Raw genomic sequence first — 21,314 nt, 5'->3', positions numbered from 1 at the left:
ATTTAGACAAAGTTATTTCTATGTGCATGTTTTTGAAATATGAAAAAGGCCAACCTGGTGCTAGAAGACCTACATAAACTTCTTAACACAAATAAATTGAATTCCACATGTGCTCTATCATGTGAATATATATATATATATATATATATATATATAAAGTAACGTCCATATGTGATTTAAATATAAGAAAGGGGTGAAAACGGTACTAGAATCAGCATAACAACATTTATACAACAATATAAGGCACATCTTAAAAGGCAACATCATCATACACAAGATCTGAACTATAGTTTGTTTATTGCAAAGTCTGAAACAGCAAAAAGGAAAATGTGTATCATACATCCAAAAGAACAATTTACACAATATAAAAATCTATGCAATTTAGTAGTAACACTCACATGTGAAAGTATTGCATCGAATTTAAGGCCTCATGTTGTCAGATTTGCATAAAGTCAGGCTGCACCAACGACTACATAAAACTCATTGGGCACATCGTTAGTGATTGCTTCATTGGTTGATGATTAATTATCTAAGATGGTCTTTGTTAAAATATTATAAACCATTTCATATACCATCTACAACAACCCTGTCTCATCCCAAATGATGTCTAATGTCTTGCAGCTAACACCAGTCTTTTTGACATTATACAGATGTCAATGTATGTTTCTAACATCCAAGCAATCCACCAGTTTCTACTCATTTTTACACACTAAGCACATTTGTGGTGCAATCCATCACAGCGTTCATCAAAACTGAATTCATTTCCAATGCATTGAAAACAATCAGTGCTTTAAAAGCAAAAAAACCCCAAACATTAAGAAATATTTCTAACAATGTAAAACTGCATTTGAAAACAATACGAAAAAACTAAAGGTGATTTGTTTTTCTAGAGGTTAAACACAACTTAACTTAACCTGCCCTTTAACAATGAATCACTGTATTTCTTGCACTGCAGTTATGATGTAAATAATCCGCAATATTTCAATTTTTGTTGAAATATAAAACATATAAAAAGAGTGACAGGTCAAACTACAGGTTCAGGGCTTCTTGGAACAAAATCACCTTTAAATCTCGATGTGATGTCTGTTATCATCGTTGGAACAGCTCTGCCTTGAGGCTTTGCTCCCACTTAGCACCTTCATGTTTTTATGTACAGATAGAGAGTGCAGCAACACAAAGTCAGTACACGATCTCTTTGCTCACATCCAAACTGAAAGGTTTCTTTCAAAAGGACTTAGCCAATCTTGATTATTAACATAAACTAACCATCTCTATGACAACTGAGTTATTCCATGTTTTCGTTTATTGCATGTCAGTCTACACTAAAGTGAGGGTGCTGTTGTTCAAAGAAACACAGTGTTCTATTCCTACATGAATTTAGTAACAGGTGAGTAAGAATGTTTTAAAGAAAAATGTAAAAAATATAGTGAGTGCCTGAGGATGACAACATAAGAGACGATTATCTTGCTACATGATAGCCAGTAGACAATGTGCGTATGAAACTAAGTAAAAAAAATGTAGGCTTGCTAATGTTAGCTAATGTTGAGAAAATGTAAGCTAGCAAGCTATTACTATCAATTAGAAAATGAAGGCTATTGCTAACTTTAGCAAATTTTGTGAAAACGTAAGCCAGCTAGATAGCTAAGTGTTTGGTTAAATAGTATGGCAAAAAAAGTAACTTCCACATGTGCTCTATCTCTATCGCACATACACTGCGCTTGGCACTCTGATCTAAGAGTGAGCTGCTATGAATATCCCAAAGTACATTCCAACAGCGCTCAGATTTTAAGAATGTTTTAGGTTGTGCCAGAGTGTACTTAGGCCCTTGGAGTATATGAACCCCTAAAGAGGAACAACATTGTTGACAGCAGATTTTCTACCTAATAGTTCAAGTACATAAACGCATGGCTTACTTTGCCACATGCTACTTGCGAACCAGCACAATGCGATGACAAACTAAATACAAAGTCGGGTATCTCCAGCAACAGCTTAAAAGCCAGATTGGTGGACCACAGTGCCAATAAATATTACTTACATTCATAGGGGGGCACACATAGCACTCCACTGGGATGCTAGTGCTTTATGTTAAAATGTCAGCCAGTACGATACCATTATCAGTGTTTACACTATGTCCTCCATCTGGCAAAAAATAAATCTCATTACAGCTAAATTCTGATTCATAGGCCTGATCACATGTCTTCATGAGCCATATTATAACTCATTCTATAACTGAGTTATCTATAACATATACAGCAAAACAGTGATTTGGCTCATATCACATCCTTCTGATTCTGATCTGCGTATGCACTCTGCAGCGTCAATAACACCTCTGAATAAAAAAAAAGGAAACACTTTGTCATATATTATACATGTCAAAGTGTGAAGTTTGGTCTAACTAATTTATGACCAATGTCAGAAGATTCATGATTTGACATGATGTCATGATTCACAGCTTGTCCTTCACACATTTTTAGATATTAAACACATACTCATCTGATAAAAATATGTCCCATTCTCTTTTAGATTATTTTTGCCAAAGTTATTTGTTTGCTTGCATGTAGCAAAATGATCATTGTTAAATAAATAGCTGGTGAGTGGATTGGTCAGATGATCATCATTACATCCAGCATGTCTTGTGAACTGTCAGCTCTTTCTACGTGTGTGTGTGTGTGTGTGTGTGTGTGTGTGTGTGTGTGTGTGTGTGTGTGTGTGTGTGTGTGTGTGTGTGTGTGTGTACTGTATGTTTGCATGAAGGTCAGGAGAATGTGTATGTTCAGGGCTCCAGGCCCAGGTTGTCTGCACACACTGGCAGCCTGTTTTTGGGCCGGCTCAGATTCCAGCGCTGCATTTTCTTCCCATAATTCTCAGAATCCATTCTGTCCGTCTGAGCTGATTTCAGAACAGCAGAGGGATGACAGGTGTTGAACAGAGCTCGAAACAGCAGCCTGCAGAGGAGAAGTGGACAGACGCTGTCAGTGTCGGCTAATTTGAGCTCATCACAGGTATATGATGATATGAATAAAGATTTAATATATGTTGGAGTAATTCTATGACTTTGCACTAATGTCAGAGGAGGGGAGGCACAAGGTCAAACAAGACAATAACTAAATGAACTCTATGATGTCATTAGTATACATAATATACAGTGCATTGCATTTCATATAGAGTGGTGTAGGAATGAGTCCTAAAACCCGGAAATTAGTCAGCTACCATTCCGGTTCGCTTGTCTCAAAGTCAATTTTTTTAGTTTTTGGTATAGCTGCCCAAAATAAATCTGTGGTAAACAAAAGAGATATTCAAGTTTTTTTTTTACGACATTAAATAGATAAGTAAATTTACCCAACCAGAGAATTTCAAAAATGGCGGTCAACAAGAGACTAAGTGAGGCTAGTAAATGTCCTCACGCTGAGCTTTAGCTGTCTGGCATAGCGATGCTGAAGTGAAGTCAAGCGACCTTCATGTAGTTTGTTTACAGTCCAACATTAGCTTTTTTCTTTAATAGCATTCACCCTTCAACAATCCTAAAGTGGTGGAGATTATTTAAACGGACCGGTCTCGACCTGTTGATTCAGTGCTCAGTGTTGTGCTTGTTAACATGCCGTGTGTGTACCTGGGTATCAGCGCTGTCACAGTAGTAACAGCACATATGATGTAGAAAAGTGGCTCGGACATTTGGAGTGTTTCCACCCCCAGAGGGTTGGTGGGGGGGCTGCAAGTCACACAGAACAAACTGAAGAGCAGCACGAAGCCGAAGTAGGAGACAGCACTGAGCACCAACACCAGCGCATGGATCCACGTCTGCAACACCACACACAGAGTTAATGTCACACACTCCTACTTTCCTTACAGAACACCAAACAATTATTGACTTGAGTGGCTAGCAGCTGTAACAGCGGTGTCTGACCAGAGTGGGGCTCTCGATGACCTGGTGCAGCAGGATGATGAGGAGGCAGGAGGCGTTGATGGGAGAGCCAAAGGTCAGCACACCAACGTTTGACCCTGCAAATGCCTGCAAATCACAACACTTGAGTTATTACCTGGAGATGTCAAATTCGATGCCATCATATTTTTTCTGATAACAAAAAGCCTTCCTAGCAGTGTAGAGGGACAGTACCCATAAGAAGAGCATTTCTCATTCTGGGTACTTCCCTTAAGTACACCGTCATGTGAACCCTTGTGCACTGTGGGAATTCAAACCATGTAGCCTTGTCTTAAAAACAGTGGCGAGCCGTGACTTTTATACGTAGGTCCTCTGACCCCCTGCCCTCGTCGGAAAAAAAACCAACCTCTAGCCTTAAGATGCTAGTCGAGCCTTATCGATGCAACATAGAGAGAAAGAGTTGTTACAAAAACAACTTATTTATCAAGCACCACGTTTTATTTACACATTACAAATACAAATAATCATCACACAAGCTGCGTGTACTTCAGCGATATATTGAAACAATGGCCTGTGGTGCAAAACCCATGAATGATTGCCCCCCCTCTACCACACAAAACACAATTTATGAACACCTGTCATGACAAAGCGCCCACAGCCAAGTAACAATGGACAGCGATTCTTGCATTTTGGAACAATACACAGACAATTTTGTTGAAGCCGGCACAGCTAATTAAAAATATATTGATTAATTTGGGCATGCAGTTATAGGCAGAATGAATTAAGTCGGCACGGCGGACTACATTGAAAATAACTTCCCCCTATATGTTCCTGTCATACAGATGTATAAAAATGCCTCTCAAAACTCCTTGAAGATACAAAAATCCACGTTTTTTCTTAATTTTGTGGTACTTCGGCATTTGAGGGCCCTGACGTTTCCCCACTGCTTAAAACGCACGTGGCTGCGGTGCACTCACAAGAAGTGCCAATTGCAACGTAATTGTTTGCGTCACCAAATCATTACAATTATCAATTATCCCAATAAAATGTATGCTGGCTTCTTTTCAACACAAGTATAGTGGGATGTTAAATATAGAAAACACAAGTGACTTTTATTAGTTTAGTGCTGTGTTCACTACAGCAACCATAATTGCGGTGGTTGCGCATCTGTTTTTGGGGCTGCATAAAACTTTGTTGTTGTTGTATGCAGACCATGCAGGCCAGCCAGTGTCCCCCCTGGAGGTGTAGACCGTGTACGGAGGCCTTCTGGCTTGTTTCGGACAGAAACTGCTTTGAAAAATGGCAACACTTGATATAAAAGGGCCATGGCTTTTTTTGCAAATATTGTAAATACATATTGATTTTGGTTTGCTTTGAAATATTTTCTTTTCTCCCCATGGTCACAAAGACTTGAAATAACTATTTTCTTATGTCAAAAGACTTGAAGACTACTTTTCACTATGAGATTTGAATACATTTCTGAGTGATAACATTTTTGTCTTGTTTTTTCTTTTGTACTTATGGTGTCATTAATATGTACATCCATGTGACATCCCTGTAGCCTACATATGATGGCTTACTTTGTTATGCATACAAACATGTATATTACTTGATGAAGCAGCACAAGGTTCATGTTTGAATAGCATTTTTACCAAAAAGACCAGGCGAGCCAAACAAGTGGCAATTTTTCAGTGTGAGAAGTGTCCGGTGTTCCATCTTAACTTTTTGACTGTTTTGAGCGCACCTTCAGGGTATTCATAGTACATTTGGCAATGGTATGTACCTATGCACTCAAATCAACACATGTAAGTACAGGGGCACCCCAATAGACACACAGGTAGAGGCTTTGACAGGCTGCTAATCACCACGTGTCTCATTTAAAAACATATTCTACAAAAAAAATATTTCTACAGTCATGGCTTATAAGCACAAACAACACTGCATGTTTGAATATCTATGAGGTATAGGTGTGATATGAAGTGAAATAAATGTTATATACACTATAGGTGCGCACATTTTCCTGTCAAGTTTGTTTTTATCAAATCACAATGTTTGAAACGGAAGTTGCGTACTGTTCCTACTTAGGGGTTATAACTGAGACCCCTGCCCACCATGTCAGGAGCAGCAATGAAGTTGGGTTGACACGTTGTACTTACAAAGTAAGGCACAAAGAAGCAGACGAGGCTTTGGTAAAAGGCATCCAGGACTGTGATCCAGAACATGCTGGGAACAGAGACCTGCAGAGACACACAACAGAGCTTATTTTCTGCAATATTCCCAAAAATAAATCTCATGATTTGTTTGTCGAGGGAGCCCTTGCAATGCTAACTTCTGGGTTGGCCTACTACAATATGTCATCACTGCACCACTGTACTAGATTTCTGAGAAGCCAATGATATAAAGGTTATCTGGTGCGCCCCTTTCAGATCATTAATGTTGAGATAGTCTCTGTCATTCCTCAGGAAAACTGAATTACTGTGGGAAAAATTAATTAAATTAAATAGTTGTTTGTGTGTTCAGTCACCTTAGAGGCGCTGTAGAGCTGGGGTAGCTCCATCAGTGTGTGTGCGGCAGTGTGTCGGTCCAGCACGCCGCAGATAAGAGGAGGCACAGAGGTGAAGAGCAGGTTGAAGAGGATGAGCACCCAGGCGCTGGTCATAACGCTCCCAGAGAAGCCACAGAAGCACTGATACCAGAACAGCAGATTCACAAACATCTGCAACACACATGTAGACGATATGAATGAGGAGCTGATGATCCTCTGTTTGAAGGTCGCACAAACTGTATGTGTGTGAATACACAATTGTTTTGTCGATTTTTCTCTTTTGTCTTGGAAGAAAACACTTCAATCACAGCAGAACACATACAGTATCACAATGTATGAGATGGGTCTAATAGTGGGAGAAACGTGTCAAACTACAACATTTGAGATTCAAGGCATGTCATAAAAAGGACAAAATAACAAGAAAAATCACAAGTGTTTAGTCAAGAGAGCTGTTACATAACAAATACCCAGTCAAACAGGTAAAATCCTGAGAAATGTAACATGAGAAGAAAGTTTAAAGGTCCCCTATTATATAAAATGCTCTTTTTGATGTCTTCTATACATAAATATGTGTCCCCGGTGTCTAAGGAGACACACAAAGGGTCAGAAAATACAACCCTCTCTCTTTTACTCCTTACCCACATCTCTAAAAACGGGGGTACAAACGAGCTGATCCATATTTGCTGATGTCATAACCAAAATGTTGGCTGGCTATACATTGAACTCCCCCCCACGTGACACGACCCAACCTATTGTCTGCAATATACAGTGGCGAGCTGAAAAAGCAGATAAAATAAGTATTGAACAGTTCACCATTTTTCTCAGTAAATATATTTCTAAAGGTGCTATTGACATGAAGTTTTCATCAGATGTCGGTAACAACCCATTCAATCCACACATGCAAAGCAATCAAACCATAAATGTCCATAAATTACGTTATGTGTATTAAAATGGAATGACACAGGGAAAAAGTATTGAACGCGCTTGCTGAAATGTATTTAATACTTCGTATAAAAGCCTTGAATGGAGAAACTAGTCGGATGCATTGCTCAGTTGTGATTTTGGCCCATGCTTCCACACAAACAGGGCCTCTTCTATGAACTCTGATCTTCAGTTCTTTCCATAGATATTCTATTGGATTCAAGTCCGGTGATTGGCTGGGCCATTCTAGCAGCTTTATTTTCTTTCTCTGAAACCAATTGAGAGTTTCCTTGGCTGTGTGTTCGGGATCATTGTCTTGCTGAAATGTCCACCCTCGTTTCATCTTAATCATCCTGGTATATGGCAGCAGATTTTTAGCAAGAATGTCTCTGTACATTTTTCCATTTTTCCTTCCTTCAATTATATGAAGTGTGGCAGTGCCGTATGCTGAGAAACAGCCCCACACCATGATGTTCCCACCTCCAAACTTCACTGTTGGTATGGTGTTTCTGGGGTGATGTGCAGTGCCATTTGACCTCCAAACAAGGTGTGTATTATGGCATCCAAAGAGTTCAATTTTGGACTCATCTGACCAGGCTATATTCTCCCAGTATTTCACAGGCTTGTCTAAATGTTGAGCAGCAAACTTTAAACGAGCTTCACCATGCTTTTTCTTCAGCAATGGAGTCTTTCGTGGTGAGCGTGCGTACAGGCCATTTGAAACAATTGTACCTGCTGATTCCAGGTCTTTCTGAAGGTCTCCACAAGTGGTCCTTGGCTCTTGGACAACTCTTCTGATAATTCTTTTCAATCCTCTGTCAGAAATCTTGCGAGGAGCACCTGGTCGTGGCTGGTTTATGGTGAAATGATGTTCTTTCCACTTCCGGATTATGGCCCCAACAGTGCTCACTGGAACATTCAGATGTTTAGAAATCCTTCTGTAACCAATGCCATCAGCATGTTTTGCAGTAATAAGGTTTACCCATCATGAGATCTTTCTTGTGGGACACCTTGACACCTTTTTATAGGCCATCAGTTGGGACTGAACCAGCTGATATTAATTTGCACTGAAGGGGCAGGATTGCTTTCTAATCACTGATAGATTTCAGCGGGTGTCTTGGCTTTCCATGCTTTTTTGCAGCTCCCTTTCTTCATGTGTTCAATACTTTTTCCCTGTGTCATTCCATTTTAATACACATAACTTAATTTATGGACATCTATGGTTTGATTTCTTTGCATGTGTGGATTGCATGGGATGTTACCGACATCTGATGAACATTTCATGTCAATAGACACATATTTACAGAGAAAAAGGACATGTTCAATATTTATTTTACCCGATGTATAATGTCTCTGTTCTAGTGGTAAACACTGAGAAGTGTTTCAGAAATAATACTTGATGTGGTTTGAACATAATATGTGGTTTAACCATGGCAGCGTTTAGCCATAAAGCAGAAAAGACGTGTCTATGCTGCCCTCCCACGCCTCGCTGGGGATTTATCTTTTTCCATTTTTTACTTTCAGGGGCTACTGACGTCACTAAATCTGGAGACCAATCGGCAAGTAGGCACGCCCATTGCTATTGACCAATAGGAACACCCTCTGCCAACCGACCATTTACTGTTGGAAGACTGAAAGGAGTTCCGACAAGGTGTTAGGACAGAGAGTGAATACAGATACTATACAGAGATGCTGTATGAGAAAACCAATGTGATTTTGGAGCGTTGAACAACGTAAATCTAGTCTAGTACACCTCAACAATGGAATTATGATCAGTAAAAACGGCCACAATATGAGACCTTTAAAGCAACAGTCACAGAATCAGCTCTTCCGGAACAGGGCTGAAATAGAGGGGGATGAGGCATTCTACAATGGGTGATCTGTTTGGTATTTTGAGCAAAACACTTCAGAAACATGTGTTGTATAGATATTGCCCTACAATATATTGTTGACATATAGCATAATAGGAGACCTTTAAAGGTTGCCAAATCCACTTTTTCATGTCTTTTAAACATAAACATGTTTTTTTGTCCTGATCCATCTCTATAAAAACTGTCTGCAAATGAGCAGTTTAGATTTAGTTCACTTTGTGATGTCACAATGTCTTTGGGTTGTGTAACCATTAGCCAATAACCAACCCCCGCCCACCTTATTAGCTGAATCTCCTCCTAGAGCACCATTGAGTTTTATTAACCAATCATCTCTCAGAGGGGCGTGGCCAGCAGCAGCTCATTAGCATTTCAAGCTTCAGACACAGAGGCAGCACTTTAGGAACAGGGCTGAAACAGAGGGGTTTATGGGATGCTACAATGATCTGTTTGGTGTTTCAGCCAATCAGAGACAGGTTCTGTATATATCTGAGAGCTGGAATATATTGTTGGAAAATAGTATCATAGGGGACCTTCAACCCTTGTTTTGTTCATACCCACTATTTCTGAGAATAAAGTTACTGTGTCACTTCTCCTACTGTTCGTGTCTGAACTACATGTTATACAAACATGACTCAGCAGATTCAGAAAATAACTCGTACCACATTCTTGTAGATGAAGTAGAGGATCATGTTTGCGAGTCGAGTGTAACACCAGTGCCCGTGGACCAGCAGCAGCTTCCTCAGGTGTTTGAACCTGGAGATGGCGAAGTCACTGGACATCACCGCCTGGGAAACAACATACAGGGACTCAAATATTTATCAAACAAACACATAAAAATGTTCATACAGCTGTCGTTGACTAATGTTTGAGCTATATATTGACAACGTTAGCTCTAACTGTTTTTTGTTTATATTAAATGAATCATTGCTTATCGTAATTAGTTTTTAGTTTCAGTAGCTCTCTATGCTTTTATTTTGAAGGAGCACCTGGTGATTTTTATATATTGGACACAGGTGGTGGAGGGATAGGTGCACCAGTTTAAGCATATGTTTTTATTACCAGGAGAAACATGGTAAAGGTGAAACAGTGAAAACATTGTTCAATGTATGAGAATTATTGGATTTCAAGAAAATAAAGGAACAAAGGTGACATTTCTCACCGGGACAATGAATATTTACCTGGGTAAGATTTGATTACTGCTGCCCTAGCGGCAGTTTTAGTTTATGTTAAGTTCTATTTGATTTCTTTAATTAGCCGCTACAACTACCATTCTAAAACAATTACGGTTGTTTTTAGAGTAGGACAGTAACCCTTTGTAGGGTTTGACTTGACCTTTACTTCAAAAACTGTCAGGCCTGACCTGACTGGCACCCAGTGCCGGCGCTAAGGGGGGGCATTCGAGGGCCGTGCCCCCCCTAGCGGTCATTGATGCCCCTCCTACCAGCTGTGAAGCATATTCTCGATCTGTCACAATCGACTATAATTGACGCTGAGTTCGAAGCTGCTAAAGAGTTTTTAATGTCACAAAAGCAAGCAATCCAGTCTGTCATAAAGACTTATAGTGAAGCACTGTTGGGATAACAACTCCTTACCTGCATCCCCTCCTGTCCAGATATCCCGATGCCCACATCAGCCACCTGAATCATGCTCACATCATTGGCTCCATCACCTTATTGGAAGGAAAATACTAATTACAAGTTTCCCACCCCTAAAGTCACTATTTATGTTTTATATTTTTGGTTTTGTTATTATTAATATCTGAACTGATTCATACTTATAGCTGAGGGATAGTTTTAAATAAACAATAAAAAAAGACACTTTGAATCTCTTTGAATGCATCTTTCACAAACAAAGAACTTGGTTAATCTTCCCAGCGGTCTTACCCACTGCGAGGGTCATGACGCTGAGGTGGTCTCGGACCAGCCGGACCACCTGGCTCTTCTGCAGGGGGGTGGACCTGCAGCAGATGACCGCCTTGCAGCTACAGCTCAGCAGCAGGAAGTCTTCCTTCAGCTCGTCCTGCAGGGCCCAGTCCAGCATCCGGCCATCTATCACAAGGACGAAGCCCGCCACACCGCCTGATGAAGACTTGCCAGGATTCCCTGCTGCAGGTACTCCCCCGCGCTGCACTTCCAGTTGGAGCTCGAGGAGTAAAGCTGCACACGCATCCTGATGAGTGACAGAAATTCATCAGTACTGTGGCGTACACTCAGAGTACATGCACTACACTTACAACTACTGTGACACTGGTTTTATATTCACCCTTTCAATCTGTGTGTTCATTATGGCAAATGTGCTGCTAGTACTGCATGTTGCATGTTTTATGTGTGTTTTTGTGTTTATTGATTGTTATTTACTTGTTTAAAATGAAATTTAGTTTAAAATGAAAAGTAGCCTCTTGGCTAACTCTGGCATATTTACAGAAATGTTGATCAATGTGCACTGTCCCTGTTAAATAAATGAATAAATATGTGTACATACGCCATTAAATAAATACAAAAAGTCAATAGCCAACAATACTTTGGCTTATTGAAAGTAAATATGCATGCTTTTTGAATTTGTAACTTCATGGTTGAATACACTTCTTGTCACATAAAGGCGTTTCCTCTTTATGTTATTTGAATATTAAATGCATTGCGTTTAGGACAACAATGTATTCTTCAAGCTACTGGCTGACTTTGTTTTACCCTCCCATCAGCTGGAGAGATGTTAGTTTGCACATGCTGTGTTGGAGCTATTCATTGTTTTTCATATTTAATAGTGGAACATTGTTATTATGTTTTATTGACAGTCATTTTGGTCATGGGTCATTACTTTAGTTAATCTGGTAACTGAACTTGTTTCTTTCCAGAATGGCAAGATAAGGCATAAAATGTGTTAATGGATTGTTTGACTGTCAAAACTTTAGGAAAATAAGGTCACTCGGACAATGGATTTTATACTGCGTAAGATCGCTACCTTCACATTACATTCGATTGCATTTAATTTCCCTGACGCTTTTATCCAAAGCGACTTGGAATAAGTACAATTAACATAAAGATTCAAACTCAAAACAACAAAAAATATGCAGATAGTTTTGCTTCAAATAAGTCAAACCAATGTGCTGGTGCAATAGTTTCAAACGGGCTAAACTCTTCAGTGCTACTTTTTTTGTGTTAATGGCCAAGATAAAAGTGAAAAAGGTGGGTTTTCAGTCTGCGACAGAAGATGTGTAGCCTCTCTCCTGTCCCAATGGTGAACTCAGAAGATGGTTTTGATTGCGTTTTTTTGGTTCGTATGTTTTTGGTTTGAGCAAAAACAGCCACGGAAGTGATGTTCATGTGCACTACCATGCAGCGTGGCTTTTACCTTCTACATTGAAAGCTAAGTTGACACCTACTGTATGTATTAGAACATCCTCAAACACAACATACAGTGCCCTATGTTTGTCCTCCTGAGTCTTATATTTTATGGTATTTTATTTTATTTACAGGACCTACAACAGACCAACATGACCTTTCCCCATTAAACCCTGCACACGTGCTGATCCCCCCCACTACCTTGCTGCCACAGCTGGCCGTCAGCAGCTGGTCGTTGGGACAGAGGAGCTTGCAGGCGTAGGCGATGTTGATGGCAGTTTCTTTTTTGTCTCCGGTGAGGATCCATACTTTGATCCCAGCCTTCTGCAGAGCTTCTATTGTCTCTGGGACTTCCTCCTGCAGTCTGTCCACAATGCCTGTGCTGCCTGAACACACACACAAACACACACAGAGACAGAACACGAAGTCAGTGTTTCCGTTAGCCGGTATTTACAGGTCTTTGAGTCAGAAAATTGTATATCTCTCCGGTCATAATGTCGGGTGAAAATAATTTCCCTAGCTGACAGCAGAGAGTTGCGCAATATTTTATTTGCGTCTTGCACAATTCTGTTGATGTTCAATTTGAAATTCTTCCAATGAAATATAAATCTACATGCCCTAATGATGTCATTCTTTGCATAGGGTCCTATCATTTATTTTCAAGCTTGATAGTAAACACAGATAATATTCAGATGGACTCCTCCCATTTGTCCAGCACATTGAAAACATTGGGTCATGTTGACTTGTACCAATTTTTCTAATGGGAACACCACTGTAAGCACTGCTGGTCCCAGGGGCTTCCTGTGTCAGTGATTCTCACCCAGCAGTGTGAGGTCAGTCTCCAGTCTGAGAGCAGACTCCATCAGCATCTCCTCTCTGTTCTCTATGCTGTTCTCTGCCAGCAGCTGTCCCTTCCGCCACACCTGGTACTCCTCCTCTTCCAGAACCTGCACACATAACCACACACACTTATTGAGTGGCTTTACAAGTGACACCACCTTTCAATGACTCTGGCCGGAGACAGGTCAGTGTTGCGCTGTTGAAACGTCATAAAAATAGCTTATAAGAATCTTTTTTGTGACTTGAATTTACCAAGCTGCATTAAAATGTACTCACAAACAAGTGGCAACAAATATCAGTTGAGTTCAACCTTACAATATATGATCAATATTTGTAACCCTAATAGTCAATGTACTCTAGGCTTACACATGCTGTAATATAGTTGGCAATTAAAAAACAACTTTAAATCTCTACCCCAATGTTGGACTGTAGGGTATAGATCACGGGTGTCCAAACTAAGACCTGGGGGCCAAATGCGGCCCGTGGACCGTTATGAATCAGCCCTCAGCTAATTCTAAAAGTATAATGGGATATGGCCCACACCTGACACTTGTTCTTATCTTATATTGTACTTCTCAATTATATATGTAAACATACAGTACATTACACAGTAGTATTCATATGCCCAATACCTTTTTTAGACAACAAGCTGGAAATAAACCCTCCATATTTCCCCTTAATATAAGCATCTGAAGTTTAAGGGATGGACTGCCAAATCTTTTTGTAACAAAATAACTAAAATTCTATGTGAAGGCAGTTTTATTTTTCTTAAAGCATATTCAAGTATCAAGCATCATTTACCTACATTTGATTGATTTTGCTGACTTATAACCTAACTTATGAGGCAATATAGCTGATCTCTAGTGAGGGGCCCAGCCCTCCGTACGTCTTTCTGTATGTGGCCCTCAGTGAAAAAAGTTTGGACACCCCTGGTGTAGATTGAAGGTGTGTAGGAGCCCCATTGCTTCAAAGTGTACTTCTGTTTAGAGCCACAGGATTCCATGACAGTAAATAATGTGTGAGAAAATGTGCAAGAACATTTTTGATAATAATGCACAAAGCTATTTTCTTTCGCCTTCCTGAAGAGTTACCTTTTTGGCGATACAGAGTGTGCGGAGGCCTTCTCTGGCATAGCTGTCTAAGTGGTTTTGGGTTTGTTCTCTGATGTGTCTGGAGGTCTCTTGAGCCTCCTCTGCACCTGCACACACCAGAAGGAAAAACATTGCTGTAACACCTGTCAGGCAAAGACCAAATATCTCAGCTCCCATTCACCCCATTACCAACCTTTTGATGACTCAGTCAGGTCCATGATGGCGGAGTCCGCTCCCTTGGTGTAGACCACCACCTGCCCTGTGAGCGGGTGGCGGACCACCACTGACATCTTCTTCCTGTTGGAGTCGAAGGGCAGGATGTGGAGCAGCGGGACAGGCAGGGAGCCGATACCAGGCAGATCCACCAGCAGGCTCTCTGCAGAGCGGCCCCTCAGGGTGCAGCAGTACGCCTTGGCCGCATGGACCAGAGCCGCCTCGTCCGGACTCTCCGCCTCGTACAGCAGTTCTTCTTCAGTGTCACTCTTACAATCCTCTTCTATGGTCAAGTCCTCCGCATCCTGCCTGGCCCCGTCCATCTTTGCATCTATGAAATCATCCTTTACCTCCCTGAAATCTGTCTGTCCAGAATTCCCTTCCATAAGTCTAGAAGATAAGTCCTCTTTAGGTCTCAAGCTAGAGGTTTCCAGGTGGCCCTCTAGGCTTGATTCTGACTCGTCCGTTGTGCTGTTACTTGACGGGGAGATGTTCAACAAGCCGGTCTTCCCTCTGGCAAACATCCTATGGGTGAAGCTAAGAGGGCTGACTTTGATCTTGGGAGGGGACAGGATGGGGAGGGCTAAGAATGGAGAGAAGCTCAGGCGCTGGAATATCATCTTGATTTCCTCCAGGGACTTGAGAGGTGTCTGTTCTTCACGCACCTGCAGGAAAAAGACAGAAAAGAGAAGGGATCAGCTTTTGTAAGGAAATGTGGAAAAAAACAGGGCCCTACCTTCAGGCCCCCCTCCAAACGCAATCCCCAAAACGCATGGAGGTACACTTGTGCTGGAGGGACGAGTCTACGAAAGAGCGTTAGGAGTCTACAAGAGTGTAACTGCTGCAGGACGGGTCGGAGGGGGTTAGATCTTGGGATACAAGTCTACGGGAGTCTGTGATTGCTTAATGATGTGTCTACAAGAAACGTGACTGCAAGAGAACAAGTCCACAAGAGAGCATTACTGCTGAAAGACGAGTCCTCGACAGCGTTATTGCTTAAGGATGAGTCAACGAGAGACCAGTACTGTTTGAAGATAAGTCCACAAAAGAGAGTTAGAACCTGGGCTACGAGTCCAAAAGAGAGAGAGTCTTGACTGGAGAACAGGTCTAAAAGAGAGCGTTAATGTTCGAGGAGGAGACTGCGAGTATGTTTTACTGCTTTAGGAAAGGTCCACAAGGGAGCATTACTGCTGGAGAATGAGTCTACAAGATTGTTGAAGACAAGTCCACGAGAGAGTGTTACTGTTAAAGTTCAAGTCAAAGAAAGACAGTAACTGCTGGAGAACTGATCTACAAAGAGTGTTATTGCTAGAGGACGAGTCTATGAGAGAGCGTTACTGCTGGAGGAGGAGTCCTCGACAGCGTTATTGCTAAAGGATGAGTCTATGAGAGACCAGTACTGTTTGAAGATAAGTCCACAAAAGAGAGTTAGATCCTGGGCTACGAGTCTATGAGATAGAGTAATGACTGGAGGACAAGTCAACCAGAGAGTTTAAGTTCTTGGCATTATAGTCTACGAGAGAGCGTTATTGCTCGAGGACAAGTCTACGTGAGAGCGTTAAAGCATGAGGAGACTACGAGAATGTTTTACTGCTTTAGGATAAGTCCTCAAGAGAGCACTACTGATGGAGGAATGGTCTAAGAAAAGTGTTACTGCTCGAGAGAAAGTATTCGAGACAGCATTTCTGTTCGAAGATGAGTCTACAGAGGAACGTTACTGCTCGAGGAAGGGTCTACGAGAACGTGGAAGACAAGTCAACGAGAGAGTGTTACTGCTAATGTACGAGTCCAAGAAAGACAGTAACAGCTGGAGGACTGGTCTACAAAGAGTGTTATTGCTAGAGGACGAGTCTATGACAGAGCGTTACTGCTGGAGGAGGAGTCCTCAAGAGAGCCTTACTGGTGGAGGAAGAGACTACAAATCAGTGTTAGTTCTTTGGCTACAAATATACAAGAGTGTGTTACTGCTTGATGACAAGAAACCTTAGTGCTGAGGGACTAGAGCGTGACAGAAAGTTAGTGTGGAGGATGATTTGTCCACAAGACAGTTAGTTATTTTAAAAAAACATTTTGAGATGTCATTTAAACATTTGAATGAAAACATAACTACATACTCAGTCTTAAAGGACTGTGACCATGATGCTAAAATGGAACCAAAAGAAATCAGATGTTGAGACCTGAGATTGAAACACACCTACAGTGTGAGTGTGTATGTGTGTGTTGTGCATACACCTAAGAAATCAATTAAGTCTACATTCTCTTCAAAGAAGATCTTTCCAACTTATCTTCATTGCTCTCAGCAGTAAACCAGAGCAATAACAGTTAAAACATAAAAGTTAGAATCTTTTTAAATTCAACCCAGCCATGTAAACAAGTGGAAACCTAGTACAAAGACTACAATTATAATCTCGGCCCTAGCTGTGAAGATATCATGCACTCACCACATGTCGCGGCTGGCTGGCAGAGGAGACCACCACGCTGTTACAGATGGCCAGAGCCAGGAAGAAGTCAGTGATGTACGTGAGCTCCAGGCTGGAGGGAGACCCAGAGGAGCCGCCACTCAGAGCCAATGCAGGAGAAAGGAACCAGTTGAGCTTCCTCACCAGTTCCGGGTCTGGCAGCACCTCCTTTGCCTAAACACACAAATAGCAGTACCATGTCATGCATCATAGCCAGAGCATGTATCGCACATTGACAGGTTACTAAAGAGTGTTGCAGGGATGTTTTATTTTTGTCACCTGACCCAGAAGTTAGTTATCACAAGGGGTTCCCGGACAAAAAGCAATGGGATTTTTCTACAGAAGACAATAGCTACCATTTGGCTATATACAGGACGGACTACATGACGGTTGGGTGACTTCCCATCGCCAGTGCTAAGCTAAATGTGGTATGATATTGGCGTGATGACGTTTAGTAGTCTCATTTAGCCACTTGTTAGGAACCGTTGCCTTTGAGAAGTCTAAAAGCTTCAGACATTGACAAGTGTTGTATTTACTGACGTATTCTATGTAAAAATCTTGAAGCCTTTTTACCCACAAACCTTATTTCAGGACTCTAACCAAAAACTCATTCAAAAAACCATGGATTTCAAGAAAAGAAGTTCTAAAAATGATGACTACTTTTCATGTTTTGGACTCATTCCTGCACCAATCTATAATGCATGTAAACCGTTGTTTAATATGTCTGCTTGAAAGGACAAGATGTCATGATCTTTGGTCACTATTGACAAAAACAATAATCACTATATAGCATACTATTGTCAAGCTCCAAAAACATTTGACTCCAATGTTTCCCATAATGCAGCAAAAACATCTGGATCAGGACAAAAAGAGAAGGAATCTTTTGTCCTGAAACATTCTGAGTCTCTTTACACAGAACGGAGACATATTTATTTACTATTTACTTCATTTATTTATAAAAGACATGAAAAAGTGGATTTTGTATGCATGACTGTGTGTGTGTGAGTCCTACCACTCGGCTGCAGAAGGCTCTGGTGCTGGGCTGGCTGTGATTGGTCAGCTCCTCCTCCTCCTCCGCAGCGGTGAGTGTGTGCAGAGACACGAAGCTGTGTCTGCAACTCAGAGATCTGCTGCGGCCCGACTGCAGAGTCACCGAGCGACCAGCCGCCTCTTCGGCCCTCTCAGCCTCATACACCTCCAGCCTCCGAGCTGACACACACACACACACACACACACACACACACACACACACACACACACACACACACACACACACACTTATAAACAAATACATTGTATTTATATGTGGTTGATAGGTTTAGTTGTTGTGATAGTCTGTCTGTTCACCTATCTCACTTATTTGTTGTGATGTCAGCAGGTTCTCAGATCTCATTATTTGAAGATATACTGTACACTCTAATAATTGTTCAGCATCACACTATCTGTTTTTTAAAATATGTTGTTAGAACTAGGTATGTTATCAAAACAAAGTCTGATCCACCGGTGGAAAATCCCATAATATACTAATCATCACACATTCTGGATGTTGTATAAGTCAATCAGTTTTGGAGTTATCATTTAAGCTTGGTTTACAGCTGCTGATTTTGTCCTTTAATGTTATCAATGTTTACGTTTCAAAGTAGCTACTTACCTTCTGTCTGTGTCCATTTTTGTTTTAAAAAAATAATAATTTGCTTGCTTTTTTCATGCTTTCTCTGTCTTTCTACACTGAACGCACCTATAACCAGCACTGGGAATGTCCACGTCTAATTGGACACTATACAGTGGGGCAAAAAAGTATTTAGTCAGCCACCATTTGTGCAAGTTCTCCCATTTAAAAAGATGAGAGATGCCTGTAATTTTCATCATAGGTACACTTCAACTATGGAAACAATCCAGGAAATCACATTGTAGGATTTGTAATGAATTAATTGGTAAATTCCTCGGTAAAATAAGTATTTGGTCACCTACAAACAAGCAAGATTTCTGGCTCTCACAGACCTGTAACTTCTTCTTTAAGAGGCTCCTCTGTCCTCCACTCGTTACCTGTATTAATGGCACCTTTTTGAACTCGTTGTCAGTATAAAAGACACCTGTCCACAACCTCAAACAGTCATACTCCAAACTCCACTATGGCCAAAACCAAAGAGCTGTCAAAGGAGACCAGAGACAAAATTGTAGACCTGCACCAGGCTGGGAAAACTGAATCTGCAATAGGTAAGCAGCTTGGTGTGAAGAAATCAACTGTGGGAGCAATTATTAGAAAATGGAAGACATACAAGACCACTGCTAATCTCCCTCGATCTGGGGCTCCACGCAAGATCTCACCCCGTGGGGTCAAAATGATCACAAGAACGGTGAGCAAAAATCCCAGAACCACACGGGGGGACCTAGTGAATGACCTGCAGAGAGCTGGGACCAAAGTAACAGAGGCTACCATCAGTAACACACTACGCCGCCAGGGACTTCAATCCTGCAGTTCCAGACGTGTCCCCCTGCGTAAGCCAGTACATGTCCAGGCCCGTCTGAAGTTTGCTAGAGGGCATTTGGATGATCCAGAAGAGGATTGGGAGAATGTCATATGGTCAGATGAAACCAAAATAGAACTTTTTGGTAAAAACTCAACTCGTCGTGTTTGGAGGAGAAAGAATGCAGAGTTGCATCCAAAGAACACCATACCTACTGTGAAGCATGGGGGTGGAAACATCATGCTTTGGGGCTGTTTTTCTGCAAAGTGACCAGGACAACTGATCCGTGTAAAGGAAAGAATGAATGGGGCCATGTATCGTGAGATTTTGAGTGAAAACCTCCTTCCATCAGCAAGGGCACTGAAGATGAAGCGTGGCTGGGTCTTTCAGCATGACAATGATCCCAAACACACCGCCAGGGCAACGAAGGAGTGGCTTCGTAAGAAGCATTTCAAGGTCCTGGAGTGGCCTAGCCAGTCTCCAGATCTCAACCCCATAGAAAATCTTTGGAGGGAGTAGAAAGTCCGTGTTGCCCAGCGACAGCCCCAAAACATCACTGCTTTAGAGGAGATCTGCATGGAGGAATGGGCCAAAATACCAGCAACAGTGTGTGAAAACCTTGTGAAGACTTACAGAAAACGTTTGACCTCTGTCATTGCCAACAAAGGGTATATAACAAAGTATTGAGATGAACTTTTGTTATTGACCAAATACTTATTTTCCACAATCATTTGAAAATAAGTTCTTTAAATATCCTACAATGTGATTTCCTGGATTTATTTTTCTCATTCTGTCTCTCATAGTTGAGGTATACCTATGATAAACATTACAGGCCTCTCTCATCTTTTTAAATGGGAGAACTTGCACAATTGGTGGCTGACTAAATACTTTTTTGCCCCACTGTATTTACATAATTGCCGATTCAACTTGAATGCTATCTGACAAAAAATGAATCAGCGGTTGAGAGCTGAGATTGAAACAAACCTACAGTTTGTGTGCGTATGTGTGTGTCCTATGAACATTTAAGAAATCAACTAAAAAGTTAACCCAGCCAAGTAAACAAGCAAAAACCTAGTACCAAAAGTACAAATATAATCTCGACCCTAGCGAGAAACACACCTATTGGACACCTTTTTTCTTGGTTCCTTAACCCTAACCCTCACCCATCCACCAAATTTCCTGTACGTTTTTTTGTATTAAAAATGCCTTCATTGTTTCTGCTGGACTTGGCTCTAATAAAGGCATTCATCTGTGTGCAACAAAGACGGGAAAAAGACAAAGTATTCTAGCGGTGTATATTATCTGTTCTTACCATTTTCCTCATGAGGATATTCAACCCCGAAGATACTGCAGCGGCGGAACACCATCTTGTTCTCCGTCAGAGTTCCCGTTTTATCAGAGAACAGGTACTGGATCTGACCCAGGTCCTCTGTGATGTTGAGGGCCCGGCACTGGATCCTAGAGTCCAGCTGCTGGTTGTACAGGGCTAAGTCATTGTGGATGAAGTAGATCTGGCCCAGTTTCACAACTTCAATGGACACGTACAGAGAAATGGGGATCAGCACCTGCAACGGAAAGGGATTAAATGATGCACCTATAAAACAGTCGCATGACTTCCATTAAACTTTCCACTTAACTTTCAAAAAATGTCCCAGTTTGTGATAAATAAAGTACTTCTGAAACTAAAG

General features: G+C 41.2%; 1 protein-coding gene across 2 annotated transcripts in view; it reads right to left on the bottom strand.

Moving 5' to 3' along the window:
• Positions 1-278: 278 nt before the first annotated feature.
• Positions 279-21,314, bottom strand: part of atp10d (ATPase phospholipid transporting 10D) — a 53,187-nt gene continuing 32,151 nt past the window's right edge. For both annotated transcript variants that reach the window (XM_063908686.1, XM_063908687.1), the window contains 15 exons: positions 20,939-21,191; positions 18,171-18,367; positions 17,141-17,332; positions 14,680-15,364; positions 14,487-14,593; positions 13,376-13,502; positions 12,757-12,941; positions 11,101-11,386; positions 10,810-10,886; positions 9,877-10,002; positions 6,405-6,596; positions 6,037-6,117; positions 3,905-4,009; positions 3,611-3,798; positions 279-2,945 (listed from right to left, as the gene is read on the bottom strand). In XM_063908686.1, coding sequence (XP_063764756.1) covers positions 2,774-2,945; positions 3,611-3,798; positions 3,905-4,009; positions 6,037-6,117; positions 6,405-6,596; positions 9,877-10,002; positions 10,810-10,886; positions 11,101-11,386; positions 12,757-12,941; positions 13,376-13,502; positions 14,487-14,593; positions 14,680-15,364; positions 17,141-17,332; positions 18,171-18,367; positions 20,939-21,191 — 2,973 coding nt within the window. In that variant the 3' untranslated portion in view covers positions 279-2,773. The remainder of the gene's footprint in view (positions 2,946-3,610; positions 3,799-3,904; positions 4,010-6,036; positions 6,118-6,404; positions 6,597-9,876; positions 10,003-10,809; positions 10,887-11,100; positions 11,387-12,756; positions 12,942-13,375; positions 13,503-14,486; positions 14,594-14,679; positions 15,365-17,140; positions 17,333-18,170; positions 18,368-20,938; positions 21,192-21,314) is intronic.

This window comes from Eleginops maclovinus, chromosome 19 (assembly GCF_036324505.1).
Source record: "Eleginops maclovinus isolate JMC-PN-2008 ecotype Puerto Natales chromosome 19, JC_Emac_rtc_rv5, whole genome shotgun sequence".
Lineage (NCBI taxonomy): Eukaryota > Metazoa > Chordata > Actinopteri > Perciformes > Eleginopidae > Eleginops > Eleginops maclovinus.
The sequence above is the reverse complement of the archived record's forward strand: the minus strand, read 5'-3'. Positions and strand labels throughout refer to the sequence as shown.